General features: G+C 39.2%; 1 protein-coding gene across 3 annotated transcripts in view; it reads left to right on the forward strand.

Moving 5' to 3' along the window:
• ANKRD26 (ankyrin repeat domain containing 26) overlaps nucleotides 1-13,752 on the forward strand; it is a 112,551-nt gene extending 98,799 nt beyond the window's left edge. For all 3 annotated transcript variants that reach the window (XM_051820961.2, XM_051820963.2, XM_051820962.2), the window contains 2 exons: nucleotides 10,065-10,110; nucleotides 11,224-13,752. In XM_051820961.2, the coding sequence (XP_051676921.2) occupies nucleotides 10,065-10,110; nucleotides 11,224-11,360 (183 nt within the window). In that variant the 3' untranslated portion in view covers nucleotides 11,361-13,752. The remainder of the gene's footprint in view (nucleotides 1-10,064; nucleotides 10,111-11,223) is intronic.
• Nucleotides 13,753-14,093: the final 341 nt, after the last annotated feature.

Consider the following 14,093-nt stretch of genomic DNA (forward strand, 5'->3'; position numbering starts at 1 on the left):
ACCTTTCTGTCTCTCTTTCTCACTGTAACTCTACCTGTCAAATTAAAAAAGAAAATTTTCCACGCCCAACTTGGGTGTCACCTTTGACACTCCCCTCACCCTGAGCACTGAACAGACCTCCTTGACCACACCCAGCACACGCCTCCAGGAATTCACTGAAAGAACTGACACTCCACTAAGTCACAGAAGCATAGTCTAAAGATAAACACCATCACAGGAAGAAAAAAAAAGTATCACCAAAAATGCCTAATAATAAACACAATTCAAGAAACAATAAGGAAAACAACATTGTGCCCCCAAAAGAACACAACACGTAAATACTAGAATGTGAAAATGAAGAGATTGCTGAAATGCCCGAAACGGAATTCAAAGAATTGATCCAGGATTACTTAGAAGTAATCAGAAGCAAATTCATGGACTAAAGAAATCAGTACATGACATGAATGAAAATTTCTCCGAGATTGAGATTTTAAGTCAAACGAAATACTAGAATTAAGGAATTCAATAGGAACAAATGAAAATATGGCAGAAAGCCTTAAGAAAAGACTCAGGAAGAATAAGGAATATCCACATTAGAAGACAAATTTATGGAAACTTCACAGGCAGACCAAAAAAAGAAATTACAAAACTAAAAAAAAATGTCAGATTTATGAGATACTATCAAACAACCCAACATACAGGTTCTAGGAGTTCCTGAAAGTGTGGAAAGAAAGAATGGATTAGAATGCCTTTTTAGTAAAATAATTACAGAAAACATCCCTAATTTGGAGAAAGAAAGGTACATCCAAGTACAGGAAGCACATAGAACTCCTAATACACCTGACCAAAAAAGATCTTACCATGATACATTGTAGTCAAACTCTCCACAGTAAAACATAGAGAAAAGTTTCTAAAATGTGCACAACAGAAATGCCAGTTTACTTTCAGAGGATCTCCAGTTAGTCACAGTGGACTTCTCATCAGAAACTCTACAGGCTAGGAGAGAATGGTGAGATATAGTCCATGTCTTAAGAGAAAAAAAAAAAAAAAAAAAAAACTGTCACCCAGAATACTGTACCCTGCAAAGCTCTCATTTATGAATGAAGGTGAAATAAAGACCTTCCATAACAAACAAATTGAAAGAATTTGTCACCACCCATCCAGCCTGAAAAGATGCTTAAGGATAAGCGCTGCATACAGCAGGGCCAAGTTGTTACTTATCAATAGTCACCTTGAATGTAAATGGCCTCAACTATGCAGTTGATACAAACTGGCTAAACGGATGAAAGAACAAAACCTATCTATTTGCTGCCTACAAGAAACACATCTCACCAACAGATGCATGCAGACTGAAACTGAAAAAACATAGTCCATGCTAACACAAACCAAAAAAGAGCTAGTGTAGCCACCCTAATATCAGACAAAAACTTTTAAGAGACAAAGAAAAGCATTATATAATCATTAAGGAATCAATTCAAAAGAATTTGTGACTATTATAAACAAATGCACCTAATTACATGGTAGCTGGTTATTTAAAAGAAATGTTAATGGATCTAAAGGGAAATATAGACTCCAATACAATAGTAATGGAGGACTTCAGTACCTCACTTTCAGCAGTGGACAGACCAACCAGACAAAATCAGCAAGGAAATGAGTTAATCAACACTATAGACCAAATGAACGTAACAGATATCTACGTAACTTTTCATCCTACAAGTGCAGGATACGTATTCTTCTCACCAGTGCATGGAATTCTGTCTAGGATTGACCACATGCTAGGCCTTAAAGCAAGTCTCATCAAATTAAAAAAAATTTTTTTTTCAAAATCATAGCTTGCATCTTCATGGACCACAATGGAATGAAGCTGGAAATCAACAACTCAGGAATCTCTAGGATGTATGCAAACACATGGAGACTGAACAACATGCTCCTGAATGAACAGTGGTCATTGAGGAAATCAAAAGAGAAATCAAATTTCTGGAAACAAATGAAGATAAAAATATATCAAAATTTACAGGATATGGCAAAAGGAGTGTTAAGTGGAAAATTTATAGCAGTTGGTGCCTTCATCAAGAAACTGGAAAGGCACCAAATAAATGAGCTATAAATGCATATCAAGGACCCAGAAAAACAACAGCAAACCAAACCAAAAACTAGAAGAAATAATTTAAAATTACAAAAGAAACTTTGGGGCCAGTGCTGTGACACAGTAGGTTAATCCTCTGCCTGTGCACCCACATGGGAAACTGGAACAAAGCACCTGGCTCCTGGCTTTGGATCAGCGCAGCTCTGGCTTAAATAAGAAGTCCTAAAAAAAAAAATTTAAACCAAAATAAGAAATGAAAAGCTGGATTTTTGGGAAAATACAAAACTGACACACCATTGGCCCAGCTAACCAAAAACAGCAGGGAGAAGATCCAAATCAATGAAATCAGAAATGAAAAATGAAATGTAGCAACAGACACAACAGAAATAGAGTCATCAGAAATTACAAAGAGCTGTATGCCAACAAATCGGGAAACCTAGAAGAAGTGGGTAGATTCCTAGACACGTACAACATAACTAAATTGAGCCATGAGACACAGAAAAGTTATATAGAACAATAACCAAGATGGAAACTGAATCAGTGATAAAGACCCTCACAGCATAGAGAAGCTCAGGACCAGATGCCTTCACTGCTAAATTCTACCGGCATTGAGAAGAACTGGATTTAGTTCTTCTTTAAAACTTCAAAACAGTTGAAAGGGAAGGAATCCGCCCAAATTCTTTGTATGAAGCCAGCCTCACCTTAATTCCTAAACCTGAAAAGGATGCAACTGAGAAAGAGAACTACAGACCAGTTTTCCCTAATAGACATAGATGCAAAAATCCTCAACAAAATACTAGCGAATTGAATCCAGCAACACATCAGAAAGAACAACATTCACTGAGACCAAGTTGAATTTATCCCTGGTTCAATGTTTACAGATCAATGTGATACATCACATTAAAAAACTGAAGAACAAAAGCCATATGATCCCCTTAATAGATGCAGAGAAAGCATTTGATAGAATACAACACCCTTTTTCATGATGAAAACTAAGCAAATTTGGTATAGAAGGAATATTCCTCAACACAATCAAGGCAATTTATGACAAACCCACAGCCAGCATCCTATTGAATGGGGTAAAGTTGGAAGCATTCCCACTGAGATCCAGAGCCAGACAAGGATGCCCACTCTCATCAATGCTATTCAATATAGTCCTGGAAGTTTTATGAAAAGCCATTAGGCAAGAAAAAGAAATTAAAGGGATACAAATTGGGAAGAAGACACTGTATCCCTATTTGCAGATGACATGATTCTATGTACAGGGGATCCAGAAGAATCTACTGAAAGACTATTGTAACACATAGAAGAGTTTGGTAAAGTAGCAGGATATAAAATCAACACACAAAAATCAATAGCCTTTGTATACAAAGACGGTGCCACGTCTGAAAAAGAACTAGTATCAATCCCATTCACAATAGTCACAATAAAAATCAAATACCTTGGAATAAATTTAACCAAGGATGTCAAAGATATCTAGGTTGAGAATTACAAAACCTTTAATAGAAGACAAAAAATGGAAAAATCTTCCATGTTCATGGATTAGAAGAATACATCAAAATATCCATACTACCAAAAGTAATCTACAGATTCAGTGGATAATCAAAATACCAAAGACATTCTTCTCAGATATAGAAAAAAATGCTAAAATTCATGTGGAAACAGACACGAATAGCTAAAGCAATCTTCAACAAAAACAAAGCTGGAAGCATCACAATACAGATTTCAAGACATACTACAGTGCAGTTATAATCAGAAGAACCTGGTACTTGTACAGAAACAGAGAGAGAGACCAATGGAACAGATTAGAAACACCAGAAGTCAACTGAAGCACCTACTACCAACTTGTAGGCATTTTTCAGAAGAGGAAATCCAAATGGCCAACAGACATGTGAGAAACTGTTCAGGATCACTAGCCATCAGGGAAATGCAAATCAAGACTACAATGAGGTTGCACCACACCCCTGTTAGAATGGCTTTCATACAGAAATCAACAATCAACAAACGCTGGCAAGGATGTAGGGGAAAAGGTACCCTAATCCACTGTTGATCTGAATGTAAACTGGAACAGCCACTGTGGAAGACAGTATGGAGATATCTCAGAAATCTGAATGTAGACCCACTGTACAACCCAGCCATCCCACACCTAGGAATTTACCTAAGAGAAATGAAATCAGCATAGGAAATTGTTAGTCTGCCCCCCCACCATGTTTATTCCAGCTCAATTCGCAATAGCTAAAATATTCAATCAGCATATTTTATGTCCATCAGCTAAAGACTGAAGAAATTATGGCATATTATACAGTAGTTAAAAAAAAAAGAAATCCTGTCATTTGCAACAAGATAGAACTGGAAATCATAATTAGTGAAATAATCCAGTCCCAAAAGGACAAATATCATACATTCTCCCCCTGACCTGTGATAACTAACAGAGCATCGAAAAAGTAACCTTTGGAAGTGAAATGAACAGTTCAAGATGCAGTGACTTTAGCCCTTGTCTTGACTGTTGAGGAACAGGGTATTTTTTTTCATACAGTTTGTTAAACTCCTTACTTACTATAGAGTTAATCATATGTGTATAAAGTTAATTGAACATAGATATTAGTAAAAAATAAAAAATAAATAAAAAAAAGAATGGTAATTGGAGAGAGGATGAGGAGGAAGGAGTTTGGGTGTGGGTGGATATGATGGGAAGAATCGCTATATTCCTACATGTTGTATTTATGAAAAGCATGAAGTTTTGTATTCCTCAAATAAAAGTTTCTGGGGAAAGAAATTTTATTCAATAGTATGTAACCAAAGTGCACATTTTAAATTTTTTTCAAAGCTGCATTTAAATTACATTTTAGAAATTAAATTTTTTGCATAATACCTGTAAGATATACTTTTAGATACTTTGGCTTAATTTATGAGTGATTTTGGTTTGACTGTGTTTACTCTTAAGGTTACATTGCACTTTATTAAGCTTTCTTCCCCCTAGTAAATGAAATGCACCCAGACACTTAACCAGATGGATATTCATGATTTAAAGGAACCCAAAATAAAGTTTTGTGAACCACACAGAATTGTACCACCAAAAGAGATAAATTTGTCTCTAAGTTAAAATTTTTGCCATTTTCTTAAATTAAAAGCCCCTTACTATTTTACTTAATAGCATGTTTATCTCAGTTTTTGTTAAATGCGTCTACAGTATGTTTCAGCCCCTGCCAGTGTGGCCATCTGGGGAGATCCCTCTCCCTGTCTCTCCCTCCCTCTCTGTAACTCTGCCTTTCAAATAAATCAATCTTAAAAAAATTAGCTTAATTGATTCCTCATTCTATCATATTATAAAGCAAATTAAAATTCATTTGAATAGGTGCATCACTAATTAGTTTTTTGTACATAGAATTTTTTTGACAACTGAAATTACAGTATTCCAGTTTTATGGAAGATATAACTTACTCATTGATCAATGAACTATTTCCCAGTTCTTTTCTCTTTGACAAAATACATGAATTTTTACAAAACAAATGTAGTTTATAAACCAAAAAGTTTAATTTCCTTCGTATATTAACCTGTTTACAATTTGATCTTGGATTACACTGGTTTCAATGGTCAAACTTGACCTTACTAAGTTTGACTTCATACTTAAGGTTAAAATATTTGAGTGCTCCTTTCAGTGGGGGATCATATCAAATCTTAATTTGAAAACATCAGTTGTTATGCAAATATGCTAGCTATGGATGTGTATGTGTATGGTGTGTATATGTTCCATTGAAATCATCTCTGAAAGACAACGCAACATTATTTTCTGGCCTGTAATTCCAAATAGAATTCCCATAACCTGTTGGTAAATTAACACCGAATGATTGAACGTGTATTTTTTTTTTTTTTTTTTTTGGACAGGCAGAGTGGACAGTGAGAGAGAGAGAGACAGAGAGAAAGGTCTTCCTTTGCCGTTGGTTCACCCTCCAATGGCCGCTGCGGCTGGCGCACCGCGCTGATCTGAAGCCAGGAGCCAGGTGCTTCTCCTGGTCTCCCATGGGGTGCAGGGCCCAAGGACTTGGGCCATCCTCCACTGCACTCCCTGGCCACAGCAGAGAGCTGGACTGGAAGAGGGGCAACTGGGACAGAATCCAGCGCCCCAACCGGGACTAGAACCCGGTGTGCCAGCGCCATAGGCAGAGGATTAGCCTATTGAGCCATGGTGCCGGCCTTGAACGTGTATTTTTATCTGCTGTGCCTGGCCACTGTTGCCAATTCCATTGCATTTCTCTTTCTGAAGTCTTCCTTCCAACCATTCAAGGAAGAAACAAAACGTTTCTCTGAATGTCATTTTGTCATCTTTCGCTCCAGGCTGGGGTAGTGGGTTAGGCGGTGAGTGAGACTCCATCCTGAGTTTAGAGTAGAGGCATCAGACAAAGGTCCACAGTGCGAGGAGGTGGCTCAGACATGCAGCCACAGTAGACTTCCAAGCGCTGTGTGCCAGGTCGCACACTTGTCCACACTGCTGTAGGCAGAGGAGGCAGATGATGTACCCTTAGCCTGCGGCAGGCTGCCCACTACAGAGATGGTGGTGGATCTGAGGCCTGACTGTGGGTAGATGCCAAACAAGTACCTGCAGCCTGCTTGACCCACGTTCACCCAGTGGGCAAGTTTCCCCTCTCACAAGGAAATCAGAGGGACCGACTCTTAGTCCTGACCTGGAAACCTGAGGCCAAGGAGGTGCCGGCTCTCCTATTGCTGCTGCAGTTAAGTTATAACTGAAACGAAGTCCGTGTCTCTGTCCCGACTCAGTCCAAGTCGGCTGGTAGAGAGAAATGCCCTTGGTCTTCTCAGTTATCAGTGTGCCATGACGTGGGTAATTGATCTGCGGCTTCATCTTAGTAAACTAGGTCTTCCTTGGAGACAAAAAAACATGATCTTTTAGGAAGGATCTCCTCAGTTGTATTTCCTTGATTCAACCAAACGCTTTCTTCAAGACCCTTGATATTTGTTTGTAAGAGCTAGTACTGGCCGGCGCCGCAGCTCACTAGGCTAATCCTCCGCCTGCAGTGCCGGCACACCGGGTTCTAGTCCCGGTCGGGGCGCCGGATTCTGTCCCGGTTGCCCCTCTTCCAGGCCAGCTCTCTGCTGTGGCCCGGGAGTGCAGTGGAGGATGGCCCAAGTGCTTGGGCCCTGCACCCCATGGGAGACCAGGAAAAGCACCTGGCTCCTGGCTTCAGATCAGCGCGGTGCGCCAGCCGCAGAGGCCATTGGGGGGTGAATCAACAGAAAAGGAAGACCTTTCTCTCTGTCTCTCTCTCTCTCACTGTCCACTCTGCCTGTAAAAAAAAAAAAAAAAAAAAAAAAATAGTACTATGTAACTTATTATTGAGTGCTACTAATGCAAGTTGTGGTATTCATTTCTATTCCTTTTTATTCATAACCTTGGAACATACAGAGAGCTACTCTTTATGTTTTATGCCTAAACATTAAACTACATGACAGAGTTTTATATTTGCATTTTCTGTTATATTTTAAAAATCAGTGTATTTCAAAAGGAAAATGAAAATATTTTTAAAAGATGAATATCTGTATTTTTCCTGCATGTGAAGGAAGTAGCTGCCATAGACTTGAGTCCACAGACAGAAAGCCCATTCCTGCCATTTGGCTCTGTGGCCTTAGAAAAGCTCCAGAACGAGCCTGTGTTGCCCTTATGTAAAATCAGTGACTTTTACTAAATCAGTGACTCAAACACACTTTTTAAAAATGCACAACTTGGAAAAAAAAAACTGCATAAAACCATGTAACATAAAACAGAAACAGAAGGGCCATAGCTTTGGCCAGCAGGTTAAGCCACCATCTGCAGTGCCAGCATCCCATATGGGTGCTGATTTGAGCCCAGCTGCTTCTGTTCCAATTTGGCTCCCCAGTAAAGGCCTGGAAAAGCAGTGGAAGATGGCCCAAGTGCGGGGCACCTGTACTCTCATGGGAGACCTGTATGAAGCTGCCAGCTCCAACCTAGCCCAGCCCCAGCTATTGCAGACATTTGGGGAGTGAACCAGCGGATGGAAGATCTCTGTCTCTTCTTCTGTTTAACTTTTTTTTTTTTTTAAGATTTATTTTATTTATTTGAAAGAGTTACAGAGAGAGAGAGGTCTTCCATCCGCTGGTTCACTCCCCAGATGGTTGCAACAGCCAGAGCTGTGCCAATCCAAAGCCAGGAGCCAGGAGCTTCTTCCGGGTCTTCCACATGGGTGCCAGGGCCCAAGGACTTGGGCCATCCTCTACTGCTTTCCCAGGCCATAGCAGAGAGCTGGATCAGAAGAGGAGCACTGGCGCTCATTTGGGATGCCGGCACTTCAAGCCAGGGCTTTACCCCACTGTGCCACAGTGCCGGCCCCTCTGCTTAACTCTTTCAAATAAATTGATCTTTAAAAAAACAAAAACAAAAACAAACAAAAAAAAAAACTAAAATAAAAAATAGACATTGAAAAAATCATTTAATATTTGCCAGTTTTCACTTATGAACATGGTTAAAACACCCTAACCTACCAACCTGGACAAAACCACAGCCTTCGGCACTCAAGACCATTTTATTAAGCTCTGCCCTTCCCAGTGCAGCCCCTGCCCTGTGTCTTGGGTCTTTCTACCCAGGGAGCTTCCACCTCTTAGCCCATGGCTGAGCCTCAAAGGCAGTTGTCCTCACTGTCATTACTTTTGTAAAGTATTTGAGGCACAGAGGCTGGAGGGGGAGACACCCCCCAAAATTGGAATGGAGACAAGTATCTTCATAGAGATGCTATGGCAAACAGTCTCTGAAAACAGGGAAATCTACTAGTCAAGAACAATTTGTCTTTAGCCCTGTCCTTTGTAAAGGGATTTGCATTGCACATTATCACTTTCACCACAAAGTATTTATTATGTTCAGCTCTATGTTCAACACTATGTTAGGCTCTGTTTTGGGTGTTTAGTGAGAGAATTCACTTTCTACCGAAGATGTATATAAGAATACCTTAGAAAGGGTCACTTTCAATATAGTTTAAAATATTTCCATTTCAAGTTTTGTTAATAGTCATGTTTCAGATATGGCTGTAACTGCTGAAAAGAAATCAGTTAAAATGAAAGAGTTAATACTGTTTAAGTCTCACCTAGAATTTTCCTTGTTTTTGAGCAAATTTTCTCCACAGTTGTGTCCATATGAATCAAGAAATATTTAGTCATAATAGAACATAATATTTTGATCTTTTGACAGTAAAATTTTCATATGTTCTGACAGTGCCACTTTTGTACTTATGTACTCTGCTGGAAAATGAACAAAGTAAATAAAATGTAATTTTCTAAAAATGAAAAAATAGAAAGTTCTTTTTAAAAAATATATGTTAGGGTCCCGTGCTGTGGTACAGCAGGTTAAGCCGCTCTCTGCAGCACCAGCATCCCATATGAGTGCTGGTTCAAGTCCCAGCTGCTCCACTTCCAATCCAGCTCTCTGCTGTGGCCTGGGAAAGCAGCAGAGGGTGGCCCAGGTGCTTGGCCCCTGCACCCATGTGGGAGACCTGAAAGAAGCTCCTGGCTTTGGCCTGGCTCACCCTGACCATTTCAGCCATTTAGGAAGTGAGCCAGCAGGTGGAAGATCTTTCTCTGTTTCTTCTAACTCTGCCTTTCAATAAATAAATAAATAACTTTTAAACAATAAAGTGAAAAAAACTCATTAAACTTATAAAGTTTTGCTAAGAATTACAAAGTAATTCATTATTAAATTTGTTTAACCTTTGCACTAATAAAACACTAATCTTGTCAAATAATGTGTATTCAATAGACTAATACTAAGTGTACTTTACAATGAGATTAAATAGTATTACACATATATTCTGTATTAAGTAGGAATTTTATGTGATTGTTGTTCCTATTGAAGTAATCCTCAGTTTAAGTCTTGTCTAGAAAAGCATTATTTAAAGGCCATGTTTTATAAGTGCTAATAGAATTCTCATAACATACCTTGTTTAAAAGTTAATGAATAATATTTGACTTATTTCAGATGCGGCAGGAGTTGGACAAAAGTATAACGAGAGAACTAGAAAAAGGTATGTTGCCAAGATTTGTGAATTAAATTTAGATTCATTGATTTCTGAAATAAACTATAAATAGGAAAAGGCTTTCATTTCCACTGTTTGGTTCATAGATCCTTTATTAAAATTTTCTTATAAGTAATGAAATAAGTGAAAACATTCATAATGAAGAAATACGTATTCCTTATTCACTCCTCGTGTTCCATAACTTTGAGAAGTCTCAAAGCAGCTCTGTGTGTGGTTTTCTTTTTCCTGGCTATATAATTTCTTCATTTCTGCCCGAGCACTGAGGCTGTTCTCAGCAGACAGGCAGGCCTCCTGTCTCGGGTTCATGGTGGTGACAGGAGGCCCCCAAATCACAGACTCCACTAGTAATACCTAGAAAGACAGTTACAGCTGCACCAGGGGTAACTGTCATACAGTGTCATACAGTGGCAGGTGACATTGTTCATCTGTAATCATTGACCTTGCAACTGGTGCACCTTTGGCCCTGAGGAAAAGTTCCAGATTCCACACCCACATCAGTGTGGTTCTTGTCACGTTATTCAGCTTTCTCTCTTGCCACATATCCTACTCTGCCCTAGCATTAGCCAAATCGAATGACCTTGAATTCTACAAGGCTTCTCCCTCACCACCAGCTCTTGGCATGTGTTTCTGCTTCCCTCTCTAGCTGGTGGACTTTCTCCAGCCTCTTGGATATCAACTGATGGGTCACCACCAAAAAAAATCTACACTGGTGATACACAAATAGGATAACTGTCCCTTCTGTGTGGTCCAGCAGTATCCTGGCTTATCCCTGTCATGGTGTCCGACTGTGGGAAGTGCCAGCTCCTTTGTTTTTTCAGGTTACAGGATATCACTACTGAGGGCGGGACAGTATCCTCTCCTTGTAATTCCATTGGTTAGCACATGGTTGTTGAATAAATCAAGGAAGAAAATTTGGAGCACTGTATCTAATGTACAGTGCTAATTAACTCAGTGCACTTCTATGGGCAAATTATATTTAGTGGTTAATTTCATACTGTAGTCCTGAATACTTTTCCTTCCTCTTAACAGTGATGCAGTTCAACTTTTTAATACTGACATAGAACTCGCTGAGATAAACAGTAGAATTCTTTCTCTTTCCAGCTGCTGCTGAATTTGAATCCCAGCCCTGTCAAGCTGCTCCTGTGGCGCCTACAGCCAGGTCTAATCAAACTCAAGATCTACTGCTGAAAGCATCCCAAGAATATGTCCAGATTTTAAAGAAAAATTATATGCTCTGAAGGCTAATAAAAACTTAACTAGAGAGTTTCCATAACATTTATGGTTTCCTACTAAACAGATGTGAAAATTTCCATGAAAGGAGAATATTTTTTGTATCATGACTGTATCATGAAAATTTATGTGGTATTTTAAAGTTTTTCTACCACTAAACTTTGAGCAGGTTTTGCAGATGCAAACCAGTATTAAATCTTAGATACTCCAGGTGTACAAGCCGCAGCTGTCATCTAGCACCCAAACTAGCAGCTTGTCATTCACCTTCAGCAGAGTCCACTGATGGCTTGTTTGTATTTTCCAGTTATTACCTTAAACACAGACTTGAAGATTTAGAGATTATTTTTCTATTGGTACGTGACCACGGTCAGTGTTTGGATATATTATACTTATCGTGTCAAACTTCAAAGTACTGATGTAGAGATGTTTCCTTACAGAGAAATAATGTCTTCCTGTGGCCTTTCGTCTTTGTCTGCTGATTTATTATTTTTAATGATTGGGGAACAATCTTGAAATTAGAGAAAAGTCCCAAGGTTTGGTACCAAGAGTTTTCTCCCCTGCACTGTTTGAGGGGAGGCTGTTGACACAATGCTGTCAGATGTGATGACTAACGCAGGCGTTTCCTACAAGTGAGACCGTTCGTTCCACGTTAACTACAAGGCAACCTGTATGATAAAGCGACAGTGATGCGTTCCATCTTTTAATCTCAGGCTCCTTTCATGTAGTTTCCTTTCTAACCAAAGAATCCCATCCACATCCACGGATTGCATTTCGTTGGTGTATTTCTCGGGTCCTTTCAGTTTGAAGTAGTCCCTCAGTCCTTCCTTGACTGTGAGTCTCTCAGTTAGGTTTCTCGGATGTTTCATAAGGACTTGAGATCGTGCACTTTTTGGTGAGAGTGTCACACAACTGATCCTGTGGCCATCCCTGCACACTCTCACGGAACGTGCACCTTTGATTTGTCCCATCCCTGGTGATGTTAAGGTCATTCTCTAAAGGCGGTTTCTCACTTTAATTGGAGGGAGTACAGGGGACAATCCTTTGAGACTCTCTAAATGACTATGTTCGTCATCAGACTTTCAGCATCTTCTTTGACTTGCGTCTATATGGACTCATGGTTGACTTTATTCAGTGGGTTCTAATTCGTTAGTGTCTTTTTAAAATTTGTCTTTTAAAAATGTTCTGACAACTTCATACATAGAGCAAAATTGCAGTAGTACAGAGAATCCTTGGATGTGTTCTTTTATTTAGAAAATGTCTTAATTTACAGATTTCTAAAGGGTTATTTCAAAATGTAAATCAAAGAAATCAGCAGGTGGAAAGCAAAAGCTATTAGTCTATTTGACATTGAACTAGCACCTGATCCTCTATTAAAGTATTGAGGTTTTTACAATATTCTTAAATAGTCTAAAATCTTTTTTAAAACTGCAGCATCTCCTTTTAATAGTTTTTGTTTAACTGGCGACTGTCAGTTTTCTAGCCAGCTCCAGTAAGCTGTTTTCTCGTCCCTCGTTCTGAATCTGTTAAAATTGTTCCAAGTTATGGGATGATTGCATGTGCTAACTCATTTTTTTATTTGCAATTCTTGGGCTAACCAAAGAGACATAGATTTTGTGTTCTGTTGAAGTAATCTATTGCATTTGCTTAATGTCGCTGTTAAGTTCTGATTGTTTAAAAACAGCTAAGTTTTAAAATTTATGGTCTGTTTTAAGTATATACTTATTCTAAAGCATTTAGGTAATTGCTTTGTAACAATGACCAAATCTTAGTCTATATTATGTCATGATCATTCTTGGCATCCTAGACAGGTATTAAAAAAAAAATCAAAGTTCCAAATTTCTTGGACTTTGACACTTCCAGTTGGACCCTGGAAATATCAAAGGATATATCTCTCATCTTGTAGATACCAACTAATAAGGCTATTTGGATTGTATTAAAGGTATGGTCAAGATATGAAGTGGTGCTAAATTTTAAGTTACGGTAATATAAAATGCTATTGATATAAATGTCCAAAAGTTAAAGTCTAATGATCTTTTGTTATCAGACATGATGGTTATCTTACTTAGAAAAGCCCAGGGGCTGGCGCCGTGGCAAGGTTAATCCTCTGCTGCAGCGCTGACATCCCATATGGGCACCGATTCTAGTCCCTGCTGCTCCTCATCCAATCTAGCTCTCTGCTGTGGCCTGGGAAAGCAGTAGAAGATGGTCCAAGTCCTTGGGCTCCTGCACCCACATGGGAGACCTGGAAGAAGCTTCTGGCTCCTGGCTTTGGATCGGCACAGCTCTGGCTGTTGCAGCCATTTGGGAAGTGAACCAACAGACAGAAGACTTTTCTGTCTCTCCCTCTCACTGTCTAACTCTGCCTCTCAAATAAATAAAATCTTTAAAGAAAAAAAAAAAGGCCCAGAGGCCTAAAAAGGATGTTTTATAAAATCCTACAGGTGCTTTCAAAAATACTATGTGGAGTAAGCAAGTACCTCTTCTTGTTGGATAATGAGCTTACAGTTTTAAAATTCGCTATTTATATTCTTGTTATCATTATTTTCAATCCTCCAAACACTAAAAATGAGAATTGCTGCTCATGAAATTAAAACATTGTTGGTTCTGGCCGGCGCCGCGGCTCACTAGGCTAATCCTCCGCCTAGCGGCGCCGGCACACCGGGTTCTAGTCCCGGTCGGGGCGCCGGATTCTGTCCCAGTTGTCCCTCTTCCAAGCCAGCTCTCTGCTGTGGCCAGGGAGT

The sequence above is a fragment of the Oryctolagus cuniculus genome, chromosome 13 (genome assembly GCF_964237555.1).
Source record: "Oryctolagus cuniculus chromosome 13, mOryCun1.1, whole genome shotgun sequence".
NCBI lineage: Eukaryota > Metazoa > Chordata > Mammalia > Lagomorpha > Leporidae > Oryctolagus > Oryctolagus cuniculus.